This window comes from Mirounga leonina, unplaced genomic scaffold, assembly GCF_011800145.1.
Source record: "Mirounga leonina isolate KUSES-001 unplaced genomic scaffold, KU_Mleo_1.0 Mir_197, whole genome shotgun sequence".
In the NCBI taxonomy this organism is placed as follows: domain Eukaryota; kingdom Metazoa; phylum Chordata; class Mammalia; order Carnivora; family Phocidae; genus Mirounga; species Mirounga leonina.
In genome coordinates, this window is record NW_023270494.1 from 12775317 (window position 1) to 12799153 (window position 23837).

General features: G+C 47.0%; 1 protein-coding gene across 3 annotated transcripts in view; it reads left to right on the forward strand.

The window, feature by feature from the left end:
* Nucleotides 1-23837, forward strand: part of PRKCA (protein kinase C alpha) — a 395562-nt gene that overhangs the window by 296656 nt on the left and 75069 nt on the right. For all 3 annotated transcript variants that reach the window (XM_035026216.1, XM_035026215.1, XM_035026214.1), the window contains exons 6-8: nucleotides 9791-9947; nucleotides 11265-11399; nucleotides 11657-11753. In XM_035026216.1, coding sequence (XP_034882107.1) covers nucleotides 9791-9947; nucleotides 11265-11399; nucleotides 11657-11753 — 389 coding nt within the window. The remainder of the gene's footprint in view (nucleotides 1-9790; nucleotides 9948-11264; nucleotides 11400-11656; nucleotides 11754-23837) is intronic.

Here is a 23837-nt window from a genome sequence, read left to right on the forward strand (position 1 = left end):
TCAGTTAAAACCTGTGCACAGGGCGCCTGGGTGGCTCAGTCGGTTAAGCGACTGCCTTCGGCTCAGGTCATGATCCTGGAGTCCTGGGATCGAGTCCCGCATCGGGCTCCCTGCTCAGCGGGGAGTCTGCTTCTCCCTCTGACCCTCCTCCTTCTCATGCTCTCTGTCTCTCATTCTCTCTCGCAAATAAATAAATAAAAACCTTTAAAAAAAAAAAAAAAAAAAACCTGTGCACAGCAGGAGCGTGACCTGGGAGCCATTCCCCTCTGAGGCGGCCTAGGGCCCTTGCTCTGTGGTGATCCTTCTTTGCCAGCCTGATGGCCTCTGGCCTTGCCCACCTGTGCCATGGCCTCTCTGCGTGGGTCGAGAGGCTCCAGCTCAGATCCCCTAAGCTCAGAACCTTGCCTATTGCTAGACAGCTTGGCCACCCCCGAAACATCTCGTGGGAAGGGCGTTCAGTAAATCCTGTTCCGGAAGCAAGCTGTCACCCCACCAGCTTCCCATCAAGATTTGCCAAGCCGTTCTGGCTTCTGGTGCAGAACTGACTTGTAGCGACGTGAAGAGATTGGCAGCTTCTTCGACACGGTTTTCTCCCTATAACATTGTGAGAAGAGGCCCCAAGTAAAGGCGAAAACAAGCCTCGAGAACAGGGTGTTCTTCCTAGTAATGTGACCAGGAAAGTGTAATCTAGAGGAAACCTGAGAACTTGGTGATGTGGAACATTGTTCGGAGCTAGTGGGGTGAGGGTTTTCCCCCCCTTTTTCTACCTGATCCAGCCCGTCCGGCACTTGAGGTGCTCCTGAACTGAGCACCGAGGCTGTTGTCAAGAGGGTAACTCATTCAGGACAAGCCCTTAGCTACGGTTAGATTAACTAAGAAGCAGAAGGGCCTCTCCCATGCCAGGCTGTCTTTTAACAGGCTTCTCTGTGTCCCACATTCCTCTAAAATTCTGATTTCCAAGCAGCTGTTGCATAAAGAATGGCCCCACTGATGCTTTATCGGGCTCACTGTTTGCACTTGGTCCCTGGGTGGAGCCGAAGTGTGGAACAGGCTGGAGGGGCATGAGCAAGTTGGTCTTGGCCATTTGCTGCCGGTCATGGTCAGATGAGATGCTCCAGGGAGGAGGCTGCGAGTCAGGTTTGTCTAGGAGGGCAGACTACTGCTTTAAAAAGGCCTCATGGACCTGGAGGAAAAGAAAGCAAGCAGAAGTCCACCTAAGAGATACTGGCTTTCAGGGGTTCTGCGGAGACAGAGGACAGTGGCCAATCTAGTTCCTAGTAGAGGACACGCCCTCTCCTCTGCTCCAGCCCAGGCCCCCTCCCAAGCTTTAGCACAAAATCAGAGTTGAAGAGGCTCAGATTAAAGCAGAAGGAACTGGAAGGAAGCAGAGTCTTAACCAGGAAGTAGAGGTTCCTTTTCCATGTCGCTTTCTCCTCAACGTGCTATTGAGGTGGTGAGATGGTATATCGGTTCTGTATCAGGGATCAGCAAATTTTGGCTCGAGGGCCAGATGTGGCCCCCAGCCTGTGGTTTTTCAATGAAGTTTTATTGGAACACATGGTGATCATTTGTTTACGTGTTATCTCTGGCTCCTTTTGCTCTGTACCCGCAGGCTTGATTAGTGGTGATGGAGGCTGTGTGGCCTGCAGAGCCTCAAGTATTTATGATCCGTTCCTTTATGGAAGTTTGTTCCCCTGCTCTACATTGACAGTAGAGGGCAATGCTCAGTCCCCAGAGTCAGGACTCCTTTGCTCTCTTTTTCTTTTAAGATTTATTCATTTATTTGAGAGAGAAAGAGAGCAGTGGGGAGGGGGAGAGAGAGAGTCTTAAGCAGACTCCATGCTGAGCATAGAGCCCGATGCGAGACTCGATCCCAGGACCCCGAGATCATGACCTGAGCCGAATCCGAGAGTCGGACGTCTAACCGACTGCGCCACCCAGATGCCCCTCCTTTGCACTCTTGACTCCATCATTTACTAAATGCCTGACCTTGAGCAAGTTACTTAACAGCCCAGGGCCTCTGTTTCCTCATCTGAAAAATGGGCATCTGAGTCATTATTTCACAGGGGTGTTGTGAAACTTAAGTGAGCAGGTGTAGTAAGGCACAGAAATTTGTCAATAAATCTACCTATTTTTATTGAGGTGTAACTCACACACCATAAAATTCATCCTTTTAAAGTATACGATTCAGTGGTTTTCAGCGTCTTCACAAGATTGTGCAACTGTCCCCACTAATTCCAGATCATTTTCATCACCCCAGAAAGAAGCTCCTAAATGGTACCTATGCTGGGCTGGATAGTGACCATGCAAAGATATCAGGTCCTAACCTCTGTAGTCTATGCATGTGAGCGTCTTTGAAAAAAGGGCCTTTGTAGATGTGATGAAATGCAGAATCTTGCGATGGGGAGATGATTCTGAACGAATTCGATCCTCCATGTCGTTGGAGATTCTCTGGCATTAAATTTCTATTCACCTGTGCTCACATCTTTATAGGAAGCTGTAGGTCGGGCGCCTGGGTGGCTCAGTTGGTTAAGCGACTGCCTTCGGCTCAGGTCACAATCCTGGAGTCCCAGGATCCAGTCCCACATCAGGCTCCTTGCTCAGCGAGGAGTCTGCTTCTCCCTCTGACCCTCCCCCCTTCATGTGCTCTCTCTCTCTCTCATTCTCTCTCTCAAGTAAATAAAATCTTTAAAAAAAAAGAAGAAGCTGTAGGTCTTCAAGTTCTTTGAAGGACGGTGCGATGGCCGTCTAATAATATATCAGAATTCTCCGGGTTTGCTTGAAGATACCGTTCATGGATTTGGGGAGCTCCCATCACTCTGATTGCCTGATGCTAAATGACGCCAGGTTCTTTGGACCCCAGACACCACACCACCACTTATTTTCTGCACTTGCCTGTCCCCCCAGCATTTTTGCATTCATATTTCTTTTGCTGTTGGTAATTTCACACAAAGAAGAGTTTGTATGGTTTTGTTTTTCTGTAGTGTCAGAAAATGTAATTTTTGCTTCTGCATGATGTGCGGTAGGATTAGAGAATTTTGTTTACTCTTGTTTTTGCTGTAGCGCAAGGATGGAGGTGGAGGGCAGGGTCACTAGGTCGGCATATGCTGAACAGTCCTGACTTTTGCAGCAAGTCTTTGTTTTGAGCCTTTGTCCCCGTTGTTGGCCTGTGAAGCAGAAGCCATAAACAAGGATGCTTGCAGAGAGGGGGGAAAGGCACTAAAAATAGAGAATTATTTTCTAAAGCAAAGCACATTATTTGAAGGGCCATGTTGTCCTTGAATTTGGAGGCACTTGACTTGTTTTGTGCATCACTGAATAATGTTCCCATACAGATTTGAACTCTGATGGGCAGGGTTACTATGGGTCAGTGAAGACAAGTCCAGTCTGAGGGCAGAGGGGTTATAGCTGCGTCCCCAACGAAGCTTTTAGTGTGTGTTGTGCATGAATCCTTCAGAGCCTCCACGAGCTCGGTGCTTAGCCAGAGTGCCCTAAGGCAGCCTCAGAGTGAGGTTGAAGATCCACAGGGAGGCAGGGAGGGGGTGGGGAGGATACAGTGATTGGCTTCAGCCATGTTGGCCCTGATCTAGCTTTTATGTTAGGTGGTGAGCTCTGGGTGTTTATTATTATACTCCATAATTTATGCTACATATATTTTCTGGATCGGGAGACCATCTGGACCATTCTCTGAATGGATCAGGGATTGCACTGATTTTTTTTTTTTTTTTTTTTTTAATCCCAAGCTATTTGGGAACAATGAGGAGCTAGCTATTGAACTCTGGCCTAACCCTGAGGTCTGGAAATTCCAGTACTATATGAACTGGCCTTTTAATATACCAGATTTCTTTACGCTGAGGAAACAGCCCTGCCCCCTGGACCAGACAGGAGGCCTGGATGAGGATGATAAAGATAGCAAATACATATTAATATGATCACTAGTAATGGCGGCAAATGCTTCTGTAACACCCCGTCCGTTCCAGATTGTCTTCTAAACGCTTTACGAATATTAACTCACTTCCTCTTCACCACAGCCCTGCGAGATAGGCACTCTTACTGTTCCTGCCTTACAGATGAACGAACTGCCGAGCGGGCTAACTTGTCTGAAGTCAGGCCGCTAAAAAGTGGTAGAGAAGGATTTGAAGGCCGTCGCCCACACCGTCAGCCAGTGCGTCAGCCTGGCCCCTTGAGAAGAAGTCAGCCACCGTCGGCAGCCTCGGGCCAAGCGAAGCGAGCCTGACTGCCCTTGCACGTCCTCAGACACACATCCGACCGTCCCCCAACTGCCAGTCCTTGTGGGGATGGCTCGCCTCTCCCTGAGAAAGCATGGCGGTCACCTCTCTTCTTCCCCATCAAGCAGGTGTTTGGCAAAATCCCTGGCTTCATGCCTCAGTGTTGGCCGCGCCATCTACCAGAAGGTGCCTCTGCTGTAGGTCCCCAGGCTGGGTAAGGCCGCTCCAAGCTCTGGATGAGCCAGCCCATACTCCTGAACGCTTCCTCAAAACTCACATGTCCCAGGCTTGCCTCGCCACCTCTGGCAGGTATCTCTGAGGCACCGTGGGGGTGTTTTTCAGGCTTCATCATCTTATTTGAACGGACTTTGTCCAGGAACGATACCTTACGTAATCAGGAAATTACATAACCTTTTCACGCAGGCTGGTTTCTCTTCATGCTGGGCCTGACTGCCGGTCCTTTCCAAAGCTGCACCTCAAGCCAAAAGATGGTCATCTAACTCCGTGTTCTAGATTTCTGTGGAAGGTCTGGAATTCGAGAACAGACTTGGATTCTAAAACGGCCGCTACCACGGCGCGGACCTATTTCTTGAGCAGACGTGTCCTCCTCACGGACGCTGTGGAACCTCTGTGACATGCCGGGGTTGGGGGGAGCGCTCCCCCACCTGCCTGCCACGGGGCTCAGGGCCCGTGTGGGGTTAGTGCTGAGCAGTGCAGGGGGCAGGGGATGAGCTGCTGCTCGTGTGTTTAGAGACCCTCGGCCTCTCGGAACTCGAGCTGGCGTGAGAGGGCTTTACCCCAAGAGAGTCCCATCCTCAAGGGGTTACACAGCAGAGCTTTTCCCTATCTTAAGCCCGGGGGCCAGAACAGTGTGGCTCTTGCAGAAGATGAGAGACAAGGAACGAGCCGTGGGACCCATGCCAGATCTGTTCTCGGACCCACCGTGAAATGCTCGCCTTCCTCTGGGCCTCCGAATTGGCACAGGCTTCCCACATGTGGGGTGGGACCCGACACAGACAGGCGAGGACTTCCGTTCCTGCTCCAGAGGATTCCTGAAGGTCCCGAACAACTGACATTAGAAAGCATTAAATTACGTGGTGAGAAAGTTATTCCCTTCCCAGTTTTCCTTCATTCTCGGTTGTAAGGTGGAGAGAGGGACCTCCCCCCCGGCCTGGGGGGCTGGAATATATCCTGAACACTCAACCCTGCTTTAATTTCCCCTTTGTAGTGAAGAGCAGGCCTCAGGCAAGTGTGTCAGCTGGAAGGAAGGAACCCTAACAGAGATGTTCATTGTATTTATCTTTATGGTTCCTTTCTCCTTAGAGCAGACGATCTTGGTTTTCCATTTACCAGAGTGACACATTTCCTTTCTATTTATTTTTATTTTTTTAAAGAACTCTTTTTTTTTAAAAGATTTATTTATTTGAGAGAGAGAGAGAGAGAGAGCACACAGAGGGAGAGGGAGAAGCAGGCTCCCCGCAGAGCAGGGAGCCCGATGTGGGACTTGATCCCAGGACCCTGAGATCATGACCTGAGCCGAAGGCAGACACTTAACCGACTGAGCCACCCACGCGCCCTATACGTTTCCTTTTTAAATGTTGAGTGTTAAGGGGCACCTGGGTGGCTCAGTCAGTTGAGCATCTGACTCTTGATTTTGGCTCAGGTCATGATCTCAGGGTGGTGGGACCAAGCCTTGCATCGGGCTCTGCGCTGGCTGCAGGACCTGCTTGGGACTCTCTCCCTCTCCCTCTGCCCCTCCTCTCTGTCTGTCAAATAAATTTTTAAACTGTTAAAAAGTGAATGAATTTTTTTTTATGTGAATAATATACTGAGTCCTCAAGAGATGCCTGTGACATGGGTCGAGGGACCACACTTTGAGAATGACAGCCAGGTGCATGGGATGACGTCATGTCATACACACCTGAGAGACTTCAAAGATGCTGACACCTGGGCCTCAGCCTGGACCGATTAAATCGGACCCCGTGGGGGTGGGGCCCAGACGTCGGTATCTGCTGCTCATGCGCAGCTGAGCTGGAGATCCGCTGCCCTCGTGTACCCAGCCACCATCACCCCCCGACCCATGCAGGGGCTGCATCCTCACTGCCCTCTGACCCTACGTCCTGATTGCATTCTCTTCTCTCTCCTGCCTCTCGCCCTCCTCATCCACCACCCCACTTGTTTTGCTCTTCTTTTCTCTTCCCTAACTTCCCCGCACCTACTCCTGTTAGCGACGCCCCACTGCTGCTCAGGTCAAGACATTGCCGGCACCACGCAGTTGCAACCACGTTAGAAAATTTCCGCATCGTACTGTTGTTCTTCAGGGCATTCGCTTGCCAACTCATAAGCTGTCAGTCCAGTTTCTGAACAACTAAGCCTTCAGGTTGTGCTCTCTGCCAGCAACGTGTATTAACAACAATGATAATAATCATTATTGGGCTTTCACTGTGTGCCTACCACTGGTCTCAGCACTTTATGTGTATGAACTTATAGGATCCTCCCAGGGAGTTACCATTTTGCAGATGCAGAAACTGAGGCACCGGGTGGTTATGGATCTTGCCTGGGGCTATGGCACCACAGAGTGGCAGAGCCAGAATTCATGTGCCCACAGCCTGGCCCCAGAGCCCACGATCTGAGCTGATGGGAGCCCCCAAGTCCGTTGCTCCCAGGTCTGACTCGCGTGCTGTTCTCCACTGCAATGGGAAATTGAAATTTGGACCCACTGTCTACTTCAATGACATTTGGAATTGATATCTCTTTTTATTTTCCACTTCAGTCATGGTATCTCCGTAGGAAGCCCACAGCTTTAAATCCCATCAAAACTGTAACTCATCACCATTCAGAAGAGATCAGCCTTAAATGATGTTGTGTGTGCTGGCTGTCAGGACCAGAAACTGAAGATGAAAAAGCCAGCACCCATAATCATTCTGTAATTGGCAACACTCTCGACGGCCTCTCTGCTTCCTCATTAGTTTATCTGGGCTGTAGCCTCCGTGGTAGACATTCCAGGCTTTAGCTGCCTTTTACAAAGTCTCTGATTCTCATTCCAGTGCTTAATTGGAAAGAGACCTTTGGCCCCTTCCCGTTCCTCGTGGGAGACCTCTATTTTTATGCTCAAACTTTTCATCTTTTGTGATACTTGGGTTGCTGTTTTAGGAGACTGGGTCTTCTGCATTGCACTGAAAAACCTTCAGCATGAGCTTGAGGGAATTTTCAGGCATCCAGGTCCCCTGGAGACCTCCTAATCCCTTGTGGGCAGTGGGAGACTCTGCAGAGTAAGCACTCACATCGTGGCATCCTTTTTCCCCTCCATTTTCCAAGCCACTAACTGTCTAAAGCACATAAAGTTATGTACAGTTATGTACAATTTACTTCCCCCAACAATCCTGTCTCACTTGGAATGAGCCCCCCTTTGCTTTCCTAAGGGAAGAAACAGAGGCTCGGGAACTTATGTTTCCCAGTGCTTGGGAGTACATGAGGGGGGCAGGATTTGAAAGCAGGTGTGCTGAGCTTGCTTATGTTCTACCCACTCCCAGTTGGATGAGGTTAGATATTATGCGGATAAAAATCCTTGGAAAGCATAAGTGAATAAGAGGAACAGAAGCCTGGCTTCTCCGTGGCTAGTAGATGTGAACCAGCCCACTCCCCACTCAGACCATTTGGACACGGTCCCGTCACCTGCCTGTGCTAAGGCTTCCAGACAAGGAGGGTGTAAGGCCATTCACGAGCAGGCACGGGCACTCCATGTGTCCCCAGGCTGATAACGGGCAGTGCTGGTCTGTGACTTAGGGCAATGTCCAGGGACCCAGTATCTTTAACATCCTTCTATCCCCTCCTCTATCTCTGCCCACTGCCAACCCCAGCACCTTCTTCTAAGGACTTCATTTAACAGTCGCCCTCAACTGATGATCTGTACTGATAGGCTAGAAGAGTGTTTCCCCAGCTCCCCCGTCCATCAGAACCAGGAGGTTTGGTAAACACAGACCACTGCACCGACCCCTAGGGTTCTGACTCAGTAATGCCAACGCTGCTGGTCCAGGGGCTATGCTGGGAGAACGAGTTAGGTGTGTACTCATGGCATCTGGCTAATTAGGGACCCTGATGATGGGAAGTATCAGCCATGTTGGGGAAGGTGCCATCCAAAGATGGTGAGGAAGACATTTGGGATAGGCAGGCTCAGGCTTCGGTCCTTTCTTATCATAGTGCTAGATAATGACCTATCTCATTTCCATGCAGTGGCTTTACCCATTCCCACAGAGGTAACAAGCCCCTGCTAGCTGCATCTCTGAGCATGCGTCCCTCTGTGGATGAAGCGGCCTTTCCTCCTCATTATTTTGGATTCCCATATGAGTGCATCTCAATCTAGGGTGTGCGCTGGAACCATCTGGGGGTCTGGCTAAAGTGAGAATCCTGAGTTTGTAATTTGGGGGCGGGGCCTGTGATTCCACACATGTGGTGAGTGCACAGCTGATGTCCCGGATGCTACGGGTCTGGGGACATGTGTGCATGTTGCAGAACAAGACATAGCACAGCTGTGGAGCATATTCTGTGTTACAGCTGTACGCACGGTTGGCTCTTCTGCTGCACATAGGATCACCTGGGGAGTGCTTAAGAACATGGGCCACACCCCTCAGAGATTCTAATTTAGTTGTGAGCACTGGACATTTTTTTTTTTTAGATTTATTTATTTGAGAGAGGGATAGCAGGGGGAGGGGCAGAGGGAGAGGAAGAGAGAGTCACAAGCAGACTCCCCACCGAGTGCAGATCCCAATGCAGGGCTCGATCTCATGACCCTGAGTTCACCACCTGAGCCAAAACCAAGAGTCAGACGCTTAATGGACTGCGCCACCTGGGTGCCCCATGAGCACTAGGATTTTTTTTTTTTTAAGATTTTATTTATTTATTTGTCCGAGAGAGAGCACACACAAGCAGGGGGAGGGAGAAACAGGCTCCCCGCTGAGCAAGGAGCCCTATGCGGGACTTGATCCCAGGACCCTGGGATCCAACCAATGAGCCCAACCAAATGAGCCACCCAGGCATCCCAGCACTGGGATTTTTAAACCCCCTCCCAAGAGATTCCAATGTACAGCCAGATTGGAAGTCGCTGGCCTTTACAAAGAAAAGAAATGAATCCTTTCGGGAGCTCAAGTGATGCAATACCATGGCCTGGGTTAGCTGGTTGCTTGGGGGGCAGGATGGGGGGCAGGACCAGTTCTGGAGAAGGGCTGCAAACAGTACCTGGGGATCTTGTTTAAATACACAGTCTGTTGCAGCAGCTTTGGGGAGGGACCCAGGCTTCTGCATTTCTCATATGAGGCGTCCAGGCCGACGCTGCCGTCCCAAGGCTTGACCACAGGGCCCGCATGATGCCCATTGTCTCTGGCACCAATGACAGCAGACGGCTTTTCTCATATCAAAGATCAGAGGCTTTTGGTCCTCACCTCCTCTCCCTTTCGACACCATCTTGGCGTCTCTGTCATTCAGCTGGGTCTTGACACAGGACACTGGGCAATACAGGTCAGTTTTCTTTTTATAACATCTGATCTTTCCTTTTCTCTTCACAGTACGAGATGCAAAAAATCTAATTCCTATGGATCCAAATGGGCTTTCAGATCCTTATGTGAAGCTGAAACTTATTCCTGATCCAAAGAATGAAAGCAAACAGAAAACCAGAACCATCCGCTCCACACTAAACCCCCAATGGAATGAGTCCTTTACGTTGTAAGTTTTGTCTTCTCTTCTCAGTTGAATTCTCTCCCCACACATCACAAACCTGCCCACCTCACTGTGAGAGATAATGGGGCGGACCTGTTGTAAATGTCTTTAAACCTCACTTCATTCCTAAGACTTTCTCAGACCGCTGCTAAGAAGTCACGGTCTTCACCTGTTTTGGTGGATGGTAACCAAGAGTTACGTGATGCAGGCCCCAAATTATTATCAATACCTCCTGTGTGCAAAAAAGTGCATTTATGTTAAGATAATGTCAAAATGTAAAAGGTATGTCCCACTTCCTGATGGACTTGAGTTCTTTTGAGGGTTATTGGAGAAGGTAAGGTAAGAATTTAAATAATAATTTCTAAAACAAGGAATACAGGAGTCACATGCTATTGCCCCTGAAATGGGAAGATCATCCTCACCTTTAAAGAGGGAGGACTTCCTGGAGTAGGTGACATTTAAAATGGAGCTTAAAGGAGTGCCAGAATTTCAGAGGCAGAGATGTTAGAAGAGAAAGAAGGAAGGGGGCCATGGCGGGGGAGAGAGGGGCATAAAACCACGGGGGGTAAGAGAGCACTGCCTGCAGTTGAGCATAAGCGGGTGGTCCTCCTTGCAGATTAGAACACAGGAAGTGGTTTCTCTGTGGATGACCGGAAACGTAGCTCTTTTATATAGAACAGAGATTAGCGAGCTTTGTAAAGGGCCCGTTAGTAAATAGTTTGGACTTTCTGGGTCATACAGTCTGTGTTGCAACTACACACAATTCTGCGCATCCGTAGACCGTATGTAAACAAAAGCCCATGGCTGTGTTCCAGTAAAGCTTTATTTACAAAAATAAGCAGCGGGCCAGATTTGGCCTGTGGGTGTTAGTTTGCCAACCGCTAGTCTGGAGCTTTGGCTGCTGGGGGCGGGTACTCTGTTGGCAGTGGGGAGCCCCAGGAAGTGAATCGAATATACTATTGGTTTTTTTTTTTTTTAAAGATTTTATTTTTTATTTATTTGACAGAGAGAGAGATAGAGCAGGAACACAAGCAGGGCGAGTGGGAGAGGGAGAAGCAGGCTTCCCGCCGAGCAGGGAGCCCGATGCGGGGCTCGATCCCAGGACCCTGGGATCATGACCTGAGCTGAAGGCAGACACTGAACGACTGAGCCACCCAGGCGCCCTATACTATTGGTTTTTTAATCTCAGACTCCCATCATGACCATGGGGTGTGGCTCCCAAGAAACCAGGTTCTAGATAACCGTGTGTGTGTGTGTGTGTGTGTGTGTGTCTGTCTGTCTGTCTGTCTGTGTCTTTGTGTGTGTGCGTGCTCTCTTTTGTAGCAAATTAAAACCTTCGGATAAAGACCGACGGCTGTCCGTAGAAATCTGGGACTGGGATCGAACAACAAGGAATGATTTCATGGGATCCCTTTCCTTTGGAGTCTCGGAGCTGATGAAGATGCCGGCCAGTGGATGGTAAGAATGCCCAAGGTTGAATACGTCTGTGTCAACCAAAGGTTGATAGTCTTGAAGACGTGAGAGCCCTTAGAGATTCAGCAGACGAACTGGCTTCTGTCTAAAATGACCATCGGCTGTGAGGTCATCTGGCTGTAGTTCTGCCCACAGGACACATTTCAGCAACAGCCGACCCGGAGGTCAAAGGAGAGATGTTGCTGTATCTGTGGTAGAAACGCAGTGTTTCTCACCCTCCTTCCCTCCCGTGTCTCCCGAAGGTACAAGCTGCTTAACCAAGAGGAAGGTGAGTACTACAACGTACCCATTCCAGAAGGGGATGAAGAAGGCAACGTGGAGCTCAGGCAGAAATTCGAGGTGAGGATATCAACAAAATTAATGGAATCGTCTTTCCTTTGGGAAGTTTGGCCTCAGGAAGGGCCAGAGTCTTGTGGGCATACCTGCTGGAAGACAGAACCTAAGTGTTAATCTTTCTCTTTATTTAAGAACAGAAGCGCTGCGTAATCCCCTTCCTTTGCAAGCTGTGTTAACATGTGAGGCCTATTATCATGGCGAGAATGGGGACTAGAGCTATCCCAGAAATAAGCATGGTTGATTTCTGCATAAGAAATTGGTTGGCACGTCAGCGGGGGGAAAGGCAAGGTTCCAAGTGTGGTATTCTCATTAGAAAGAAGGACTGTGCTTCTCCAAACGGCAGGAGGACATTTTGGCATTAACTCAGGAGGTGGTTTGGGTGTAATTAAGCTCTCGGGCCGGCATCTTCATTTCTGCTCCAGATCTTTAGAAAAGGCCAGCTCTTTGTCTCCTTCCCATTGAGTGTCTGTGTTTGCCTTCTGTCCCAGATTCATCTGTCTTCTTTCTCCCTCCACCTCTGTCCTCCCTCCCTCCCTCCCTCCCTTTCTTCTCGCTACCCATACTTGTCTCTACTCACCAGACATCTCCACTTTTCATACACATTCCTTTCTCTAAGCACTTGCCTTATGTTGCAGGTCACAGCTCCTAATTTTTTCTATTTCTCTAATCACCTGCATCTTGGCTGTCCATGGGATTCATACGGAGCCATCACAGCCTGTGTAACTGGTTAATTCCTTTTTGAATCTTGCTGTTCCTCAGGCTCATTAGGATTCCCGGGAATTCCCATCCCCTAAAGAAACACGTATGTACACAAACACACACACACACACACACACGTGTGTGTGTATGTGCGGAGATACTGAACAGTGGCTGAAATGTCAACACTAATGAGATGCCAATGGTTTTGTTTTAGTCCCTCTGTTGTTTCCTTCTCCGAAATGAAGGTTTGTCCCAAAGAAACATATAGATCATATTGAGGTAGTATGAATTCTTAAGGATTTAAGCATAAAAGCATTCAAAAGTGCTTTTGGCAGGCTGATACGTGGTGAAAGTGGATTTTGATGGCAAATACTTAAGGTCAGGGCTGTGAGCCTGGTTGCCCTGGGAGCATAAATGAGTCACAAATAATATAAGTAAATGGCAGCAAACAACAGGCCTCAGGATTGGTGACAGCAGGGTGGGGACTGGGGGCAGGGGGTGAACACAAGCCCTGTCCAAAGGGGGCAGCCAGCTGATTATTGCCACGCCGAGGAGGGTCCTGTGCCTCCAGATCTTCTGGTTCTTCAAGAGAAGCCAAAAACCCCCCAATTTTTTTTTTTAATAAGACATCTTCTGACTTCTTTTAATATTGGCAGCTAATTAAAACTCAGAGCTTGGTGGAGGCCAAACACATCTCTTGCTGTAGACACAGGTAAAATTCAGCCAGTAGAAATCAGCTGGCAATCTCTGCTCCTAAAAAATACAGGAGGAAAAAAAAATAGAAAAAAAATATGTATAAAGTGAAGTTCTTTCCAAAGGGCCCTGGTAATATTTAGAGGCATTCAAGTGCAAAGATGTGTTAAGGCTTGGGATAGCTTCAAGTATCGATGCCAGGCCTGTTTCTCTAATTATTTTTTCCTTCACTTCCTTATCTACGCCCACCTCCCCCTCATAGCTCAGGACAGGAGCCCCACCCCCAACGTCACACCACCTCTGCGAAGGATGGACCTTTCCAGAGAGTTTTGGGACCCCAAGCGCCAGCACTACTCTGATGTCCCAGGCAGGAGAGATTGCTGAGAAGCTAAACAGACGCTTGCTGAATTTCATGCTGTAGTTGTAGGTCATTAGCAACCAATGGGTCAGAAACTGCTGGTACAGAACACAGTTGAGGGAGGGGCGGTACTGGGGCATCATGATGGTAGTCATCCTTGGAAATGTCTGAGACTTAGCTTTGCTGATGGAGAAATAGTGACCCACCTTTTTTGCCTCATTTCCATGGCTTCCTGGTGAGTAACCTTACTGTTTTTCTGGGCAGTGAGTCTAGCTTTTTATAAAGGTCAGAACTCCATACTTAAAAAAAAAAAATGTTGGGGGACTAGGTCAGAGGGCTTGAGGCCAGAATTGCATTTCTCTCTAGAGGCTCGTGCGTATGGTGCTCCCTCCTGGCCATGGACTTTGGACTGGAGTTCTCCCAGCTCCAGGGCAAGTGCAGTGAGGGACAGGAGCCTCTGCTGTCCAATTCCAGGCTTCTGTGCTCAGAGCACCTGCCTGAACTACATCCCGGCTTTTGCTTTAAACCTCTTGCAGCTCCTTCGATTTTACTGGAATTATAGTAGCTCATTTACTTAGAGTTGCAGGAGACCAGGCAGAAAGCCCCTCGATGGTGTGGTCAAGGAGATGCTGAGAGTTTTCCCACAGCTGTTCTGTCGTATTTAAAATAGAACATTCAGATCTGACTTCAAGCGGGACTTACCATGTAGCAGTGTTCCGCTGAGGTCTGTAAACGTGAAACTTGTAATATTTCCCCAGCGTCCAAGTGTCAGGAAGCAGCATGCCTGGGCAGAAAGGCCGTGTCCACATTTGAGCAGTTCTGGGTCAGAGCCAGCCTTCCCAAACGGGGTGCCACCTGGCACCAGAGTGCAATTTGGGGAACTTTCTCCATCGCTCACCCGATTTCCTCCCTCTCCATCCCCGGCCGCGGTATGACTGCTTCCCAGTGTCTGCGAACTCGCCTCTCTGTCCACATCTCTCCATATACTTGCCATCCTGACTTACCTTCCATCATCCGAGTCCCTTTTTCCCCTACCTGCTCTCCCAGAGGTACTTTCCCGCCCTCTGGTAATAGTATGATTCAGCTGAAATTTTTAATTTAAAGTTCCATGGTGACTCATGGCTGGATGAAATACAGCATGATGACTAGTCCTTCTAGGGACAGGCATTACTCAGGGGTATTGTACACCAGCTAGAGTCTATAGGGTTATTCTTTCTGTGTCCAGTTTGTCTTCTGGAAAGAGTTAATAGCTAGGTGTGGTTTTCGAATCCTCTTCCAGAAATCAAAAGTCACTCAATCTGATAGAAGAAAAATCCAAACAAATGAGCATTTACAGCCAGGCCACAGTGTTAGCATTTATCTTGATAACAAGGAAAACTTTTTTTTTCAAATTTATTATTGATTCTAGAATCCTGGCAAACAGAATGATCGGTGAGTAAAGCTCTTAGGAGCCAAGGAAATCCCAAGATGGTTGGAAATGACCTGATTCCATAATGCATTGTCCCCCTCGAGCAGTTTATCTGCCTAAAAGGCAAAACAAATCAGAACCTTGACCGCAGTGTTCATGGACAGTGCATCTATGGGCCTTTATCCTGTTCCCCATTTGTCTTCAAATAAAGTACACATAGTTCCTGATTCACAAACATAAGTTATGTATTTGTTCATTTGTTCGATAACAAGCCTCCAGCAATGAATAAAGCAAACAGTTCCTCCTGTCTGTGGAGCTTATTGTCTGTACCTTTGGGCCCTGCTTCAGATCTTTTTGGGAATGAGGCAGGATGCTTCTTGAGAAATAAGCTTATTATAACCCCCTGTGCTGGTCAGTGATTCCCCAGGACCTCCCCTCACAATTGAGAAGATTCTGGATTCCTGTTCCTTTGTCTTGCTTCTGGGCCCCCATTCCCTGCGATGAGGCTCATTGTCAGTGATGGAGAGAGGGCCCGCCTTCCCAGAGAAGTGGCCCAGAGGATGGTTGCTTAGCCCCAGCTCAGCAAACTTTCTGTAAAGGGTCACATAATAAATAATTTAGGCTTTGCAGGCCTCTGGGTCTCTGTCACAACCATTCACCTATGCCTTTGTGTCACAAAAGCAGCCATAGACAAGGTGTAAACAAATGGACACAGTGGTGTGCTAATAAAACATTATTTATAAAAACAGGTGACAGACCAGATTTGGCCCATGAGCCATAGTTTAACCCCCGGTTTAGCCCCAAGTCTCTATGTAGAGTCAGATCCTGGTCCTGCCATTTATTAACCACATGACTTCCCTATGCACGTCCTTCACTGTAAAGGGGAATATTAATAGTATTTACTTAATGGTATTGTTTTAAAGATGAAAGTAGGTTGTCATAAGAAATTTCCTAAAAGCAGACTTTCATACAAGTGTTTTATCATCATCCTCAATATGTTTCATTGCAGAAACTGGGCTATAGAGGGCACGTTTTTTTTTTAACTTCTGGAGCTTCCCCCCAAAAAATTTTCATTCTTTCTTTTTTTTTTTTTTTGATGTTGAAATCGTGTTCTAAATGGTGGGCATGTTCTGTGTCCTGTGGTCCAGCCACATGATGAAATAGAAGCATATTGATGAAACCTGATGGCCATTTATAATATTGTTTTTATGGGGAAATAGATCTTCATTTACATTTAGATGGATGTCTGGTACATAATGTGTGGGCGAATTGGGAACTTGGTGTAACTGGCAGTGGATCAGGTAATCTGGATGAAGCAGGAGTCGGGGGGGTAAAAGGAGTCTCAGCCCGAGGAGTCAGTGTGCACTGACGTTTCTCAGCGTGGTCATTTGACAGAGGGTCCTGAGCAAAGACTCGAAAGTGAGCACATCTGAAAGATGTGTTACATGAACCCCACCAAGAATGAACCCAAGTATAATCCTAAGCATTCACCCAGAAATGGAGCCGTTGGTTTGTTAGTGATGGCGTTCACAGGAAACTCCAGCATCTCTGTCGGTGTCCTAATGCGCTTTGGATCTTTTACAAAATCTGGGATTTGAATCCTTCGCCTCTTGAGCTATGCCTAGGGAGTTATGCACAGCGTTCAACTTTCCAGTTAGAAGAAAAGTATCTTCTGACCACATCTTTTCCTCATTTAAAACCATTCCAGAGGATCTTCTTGTCATTTGTCCATCTCCATGGTTATTCATGAGCTTGAGCATGTTTGTGTTGTGTTTCATCAATCTGGTTAATTCTTCCCCTGAGCCATTTGGGCCACATCTACCCCCAGAGATGGGATGGTCCTAGAATCAAGAATGAGGGAGGGTGCCAGGGTGGCTCAGTCGGTTAAGCATCTGCCTTCAGCTCAGGTCAGGATTCCGGGGTCCTGGTGTTATAGGATCACAGCGTTCTTAGCTCATGAAGTCAAAAAATGAATCTCACAGACGCAAAAGGGTGAAGCGAAGTGAAAGTTTATGAAGTGAAGCTGAGAGCAGACAGGAAAGAAGCAGCTCTCTAGAATGAGAGGGGTCCTGGAAGGGTTGCCATGGCAGTCTTCTATTGAGAACTGCCTGGGAAGCTTGTGGCCTTGAGATTCTTGTGCCATCTTGGTTTGAGCACAGACTATTGATAACATCCTTAATGACTGACTTCTTTGAGGTTTGGTCATTTTCTGTGATACACCGTAGCCACCAAAGAAAAATATTCCCGACATCCAAGGCCAGGGGGTCTTGTTTCCTTTTCTCTTGTTCACTCTGGCTTAGCACTTTTGCCTGCCAGGAATAGTCTCAGAGCCCAGCCGGATAGGTCCCCTATCTCTCCCTGTCTATACCTTAACCCTTTCCTTACTCACTGGGATCGAGCCCCACATCGGGCTCCCTGCTCAGCGGGGAGTCTGCTTCTCCCACTCCCTCTGCTGCTCCCCCTGCTTGTGCTCGCTCTCTCACTATCTCTCTCTGTCTGTCAAATAAATAAAAACCTTTTTAAAAATAAATAAGAACATGGGCGCCTGGGTGGCTCAGTTGGTTAAGCGACTGCCTTCGACTCAGGTCATGATCCTGGAGTCCCGGGATCGAGTCCCGCATCGGGCTCCCTGCTCGGCAGGGAGTCTGCTTCTCCCTCTGACCCTCCTCCCTCTCATGCTCTCTGTCTCTCATTCTCTCTGTCTCAAATAAATAAATAAAATCTTTAAAATAAATAAATAAATAAATAGATAAATAAATAAATAAGAACAAGGCAGAAGGTTTAGGGGAGGAGAAAGGTAGAGGCACGTTGTGGGACCACCCTCCGGCCCTTCCTTTGGAGCGAGCCACCTCCTCCCAGGGTTGTATTCCCCCCAGCCCCCCACCTGTCCACCCCCCTCCCCTTCTCCTCGGATCCAGTGCCTTTCTCCTAAGGCTTGGACCCTCGCGCTTGGGGCGATTTCTTTCTAACCAAGACCTTCTTCCACAATCCTCCCCATAGAGAAATGGAGCCATGGGGCTAATGACCTGAGCCCTGGGCCTGGCTTCTTGGGCCCACAGCACCTGAGCACAGGCTCAGGAGTCCATGAAAACCACCGCCTGCCTCTCCCCATGTCGTATTTCAGTATTTAACACAGTCAACGCCAAATTCTCTCATTTTACTCCAGTATCACAGTCAGCCCCTCTGATTTGTATTGTGATGACTTTTAGCTGCAAATGGAGTTTAAATGAACTCCTTTCTACTGGTGGGGTTGCTGGTCTCCTCCACAAGTTGTTTACAGATATTGGAGATGCTGCTGTAAAAAAGCCAGGCAGCTTTCCTTAAAGGAGGCCACACCATTCTCTTCTGCCCGGTGGTTGAGGCTTTTTGTTGTCTTCGTCATTTAGAGAATTAAGGTAGAACAGAATGAGAAGCAAAAAGCACCTGAGCCTTTTTCTGTACTTGCCTTCCACGGCTGCTCTACTCTAGGATAAATTAATACCTAACATCAAAAAAGAAAAAAGTTAAAAAGCAAAACAGACACATTTTTAGCAGAATTAAGATTGCTAAGAGGCAATGTGCTTTGGGCTTTGTCTGCGGTGGAATATTTCTGTTGTCGGAAAATAATGGAAAGCAATGTCCCATTAGGGGGCTGGCAGATGAGACATCATAAATAACTCTCTGGAGTGTCAGGATTCAAGGGAACAAGATGAATGCATTTATTTATTTATTTTTAAATTTTATTTATTCATTTGAGACACAGAGATACAGAGAGAGAGAGAGCATGAGCAGGGAGAGAGGCAGAGGGAGAGGGAGAAGCAGGCTCCCCACCAGGAGCCCGATGCAGGGCTCCATCCCCAGGACCCTGGGATCATGACCTGAGCTGAAGGCAGACGCTTAACCACCTGAGCCACCCAGGAGCCCCGAGATGAATGCATTTAAATTGCAGCATTGCTTGACAGGCATGTGAGCTCTCTACAGAGAACTCCTTGCAGAGTTCTCTAAAGAGAGAAGTTTATGATCAAGTGTGAAGGATGGCAGCAGTTCTTGGGGCGAGGGCTTGACTACCACCTCCCATCCCACCCCTCCCCAGGAGCGGGAGGCGTGCTGCTGATGGGGACAAAGATGAAAAGAGCAGAGAGCGCAGTGAGGGACTGCTAAGCTCCAGACCCTTTCTGTGCCGAGTACTCAGACCACGTGCATTGGAGGGGTGGTCCTGCATCATGGGAGCTCTGCTGCTGGGGCTCAGATCCTGGCTTGTCCACATCCCAGTCGCATGAACTTGGGCACGTTACTCCATGTTCCAGCATGGTATTCTATAAAGAGGATACAATTTGAAATAGTCGTGATTTCACATCCTGGCTTTACCACTTATTAGCAGTAACCTTGGATAAGATGCTTAAATTCTCTGATCTTTCATCAGGCCTTTTTGGGGATAGTGGTAGTATCTACTGCATAGCCAAATGAGCTCATTTGTGTTAAGTTGCCTGGCCTAGCACCTGGCATATAGTAAGTGCTCAATAAATGATAGCCAGGACTTTTTTTTTTTTGCTTTCATCGTAGCTGATTATATAAAATGGACTTACTCAGATTTGGCTTGGACTGATATTTATGAAAATTTACAAACTCTGACACTACACTTGTGTGTGCAAAGAGGTGCTACAGAGAGGCAAGAACATTCGAGAGCACTGCTCTGAGAAGTTTTGTCAAGGAATCATTCCTGAGAACAGACCAGTAGACTGATTGTCCCAACACTCACCACTCTCTAGAGCCTGAAGTTCAAACTCCAGTTCTCTCTTGATATTTTCAGCGGCAGGCTTTCCCACCCGTCTCTGCTTCGGCTCCGTTTTCTATACAGGCAACATTTCAGGGTGGTTTGAACTTGAATACTAACCCGATTGGTAGCTTTGCTGGTGCCACCCTCAGCCCAACCCCTGCCCATGGGTCATCTGTGCTCTGCCCCAGGACCTCAAGTTGATGCCCTCATAATAATTCTCATTCTCCCCAATTACAGACCATCATCACCCTCTTCATCTGACTTCATACCCAGCCTTTATCTTCAGATGGTCGAGGAACACCAGAAATTCTTCGACCCGTTGAATAGGGTCAGCCCATAGGAACCAAGCCTGTTCATCTTTAGTGGTTTGAATGTATCATCAGCTACATAATCACATAATCCTAAATTCCAAAGAGTGAATAGCTGCATTTTCCCTTACCTTGAAAAATCCTCTAGGGCTGCACTGTTCAATTCAGTAACCAACTGGCCGTATGAGTCTATCCAGCACTTAAAAATGCAGCCAGTCTGAATTGAGATGTGCTCTAATTATGAAATACACACTGGATTTCAAAGACTCAGCAAAAAGAAAAGAGTGTAAAATACCTCATTAATAATCTGTATACTGATTCTATATTGAAATAATATCTTGGATATATTGGGTTAACACTATATTTAACAAATCTGTTATTATATGCTTTTATATGTCAGTATTAAACATTATTGAAATCAATTTCACCTGTTGGTTATATTTTTAATGAGGTTAGTAGGAAATTTAAATTTCTGTATGGAGCTGACATGGTATTTCTATTGGACAGGGCTAATCTGGAACATTTCCTCCCAAGAAAAATAGTTTGTCATGGGGTGGGGACTGAAATGCAAAACCAGTGACTTTCTAATGTATTTTTCCGGGGTTTATAAATCATCTGTATCCAAGAGACCCGGATTTCAGAAAATGGATTCTCTCAAGATTCTGGGCATGTTGCTGGACCCACATAAGCATGTGGGGGGGGGGGGGGGGGGGGGGTGGTTTTTTTGGCATAACTAAATAACTGTTAGAAGGATGTAACAAAGTTGGGATAATATTTGAGTTACCTAATAATTTAATAATGCACATTTCTAATAGTAGTCCCAGAAGTCCCAGTGAAATGTACTGAGAATGTCTGATTAGTTGGAAAGCTGTGAGCAGAGGGTCAGAGCCCTCATCGGACCCTCCCTTTTAGATACAAAGTTGCTTTACCTCGGGAACTATACTAAATGTATTACCTAAGGGCTGTGAACCCATGAGCTAACTAAACAGATATTTTGGAAACAAGGTGATACTAACTTTCCATGGCTGAAATGTTTGATTTGAAAGACTTTCTTGAATAGATTCTACAAAATGTCCCTTGGTCAGAACCTGAAGCAAGATTAGCAGTGGCTTCCATGAGGTCTGTGTCCTCACAGTTTTTTTATTTGTGACCATTCAGAACCATAGCAGGGTCTAAAGCAAAAGAAGCCAAAATAAAATTGTTGAGCATGTTTCATGAGAATGAGCTGCTTTTTGGGGTTGGTGATAGAGGTCCAGAAACTGCTAGAAAGAAGCATCACCCTGGAGACTCTGCAGATTGCCTTAAGAACACACATGTATCTACTTTTATTTATTCCAGGGAAACATTTTGAGATTATCCCTATTACTGATTAACAAATTAATATGATCCACTTACTATTAAAGTATTTAAATCAACACTGATGAGTCTCCGTTGCTAAGTTATATGTGGAACGAGCAAGCAAGCATTTTCCTGTTTACTATTGCTGAAATTGGATTTTCCAAAAAGCCTCCATTGTCTCTGAAGACTTTATCTAATTCAGAATGTTCTTCTCTGGATGAGAAAAAAGAAAATAGTTCATTGGAGACCCTCAGATAAATTGTAGCTATTTGTTGATCTGATCGGGCCTGCTACTGTTACCATGGAAACCTGAGTACTTTCCAGTGACCTTTTGGACCCAAAACAGAAAATCTGTGTGCCCCAATATAAATTCTGCTTTTTTTTATTCATTTTCATCCCTAAATAGCTTAATTAATTACTTTCTGAACTGTGTACTATTAAGAGAGGAAAGTCTATAAAATGCACATCAGTTGAAGGATATTTTAATCTTTATATTTCAGCTCTGTCTTAGAAACAAAATCTTTTTTTTTTTTTAAGATTTTATTTATTTATTTGACAGAGACAGAGATAGCAAGAGCAGGAACACAAGCAGCGGGAGTGGGAGTGGGAGAGGGAGAAGCAGGCTTCCTGCCGAGGAGGGAGCCCGATGTGGGACTTGATCCCAGGACCCTGGGATCATGACCTGAGCCGAAGGCAGACGCTTAACGACTGAGCCACCCAGGTGCCCAGAAACAAAATCTTAAACTGAAATAGGTCAAGGTTCAGTGTTTGAAAGCACTTTCACGCATTCATTAGATCCTTGTCAACAGAGGTCAACACTACCACTCAACTGAGCAGACTCAAAGAAAGCTTCCAAAAGCAACTGCACAGAATTTCTGATTAGTCTGTAAGGGAGGGTGAATGCATTTATATCATAGCATTGGCAACATGCTTTCAGTTTAATTTCTCTTATGGAAATGACTTTGGTAGGAAACCAGAGAAAGATTATACATTCCAGTTATCTGTTCCATCCTAATGGATTCCTGAAATGACATAAAAAGCCTTGTGTTTGTAGCTGTGGGGTTGGCCTTAAGGGTGGATGTTGCCAGTTCAATAAACAGGGCAAGCCTAATATTAAATGTTAAAAGCAGCTATCCATGTGTACCCAGGCCCTGGTACCACAGGGGATTAGCAGGTCAGGAACTGGAAGGAAGGAAGATAGAGCTGGTGTCCCTTGGCACAAACAGAGACATGGTACCTAAGCACTGATACAGGTCCCTATGATTCTAGCCCAAGCACCAAAGTCAAAGTCCCTTAAAAGAGAAAAGCCTAGAATAAGGTTGACCCCCCACATAATGCTGTTTGCTGTTTCCGCAAGGAACATGTCCTACAAAGAATTAGAATTGGGGATCTAGAGAGGTCAATCCCAAGGATTCTGAACTCCCTGGATAGCCTGAAAAAAAAAAAAGTGGTGGCCACTCTGGTGCTTCAGATCCTTGCAACTCCAAGTATGATCCATGGACCAGCAGTAGGAGTACCATCTGGGAGCTTATCAAAAATGCAGGATCTAGGGACACCTGGGTGGCTCAGTTGGTTGAGTGGCTGCCTTCGGCTCAGGTCACGATCCCAGGATCGAACCACATGTCGGGCTCCCTGCTCAGTGGAGAGCCTGCTTCTCCCTCTCCCTCTGCCTGCCGCTCTGCCTACTTGTGCTCTCTCTCTATATCTCTGTCAAATACATAAATAAAATCTTTTTAAAAATGCAGAATCTCAGGGGCACCAAGTGGCTCAGTCAGTTAAGCATCTGACTTTTGATCTCAGCTTAGGTTTTGATCTCAGGGTCGTGAGCTCAAGCCCCACTTTGGGCTCCACACTGGGCATGGAGCCTACTTATAAAATGCAGAATCTCAGATCCCATCCTAGACTTGTACTGAGTCAGAATCTGCATTTTCACAAGATGCCCAGGTGGTTCCTGTCCCCTTCAAAGTTTGAGAAACGCCGATGGAGAGGATGTGACCTGTTGACTAATAAGCGAACAAATTTATGTCCTCCAGTGGTTGTGGAGGCAATGAGGACAGACTTCATTTACACCCAGTATCTAAATTCAGTGGGATGGGGATTGGCACCCAGTCCCCTGCTTTTATACAGCCCATGAGCTAAGAATGGTTTGAATATTTTCAATGATTTTTTAAGGGTAATATTCGTGACACTTGAAAATTAGATGAAATTCATACTTCAGCGTCCATAGAGTTTACTAACACAACCATGCTCATCCGTTTGTTGTCAGTGGTCTGCTTTCCTGCTACAAAGGCAGAGCTGAGGCCCTGGAATGGAGGCTTCATGGCCTCCCAAGCCTAAATTATGCTGGTCCTTCACAGGAAAAGTTTATAATGCAATAATAGCATATCAGAAGTGGGGGCGATGCATAAAATTATCATCACGGGTGAGGAAACAAAAGCACAGAAGGGACTTACTTGAGCTGGTTTGTAGCAGGACCCAGATCTCCTGTCTCTTCTCAGTCACCCTCCCTGTACACCATGTTCCCGTC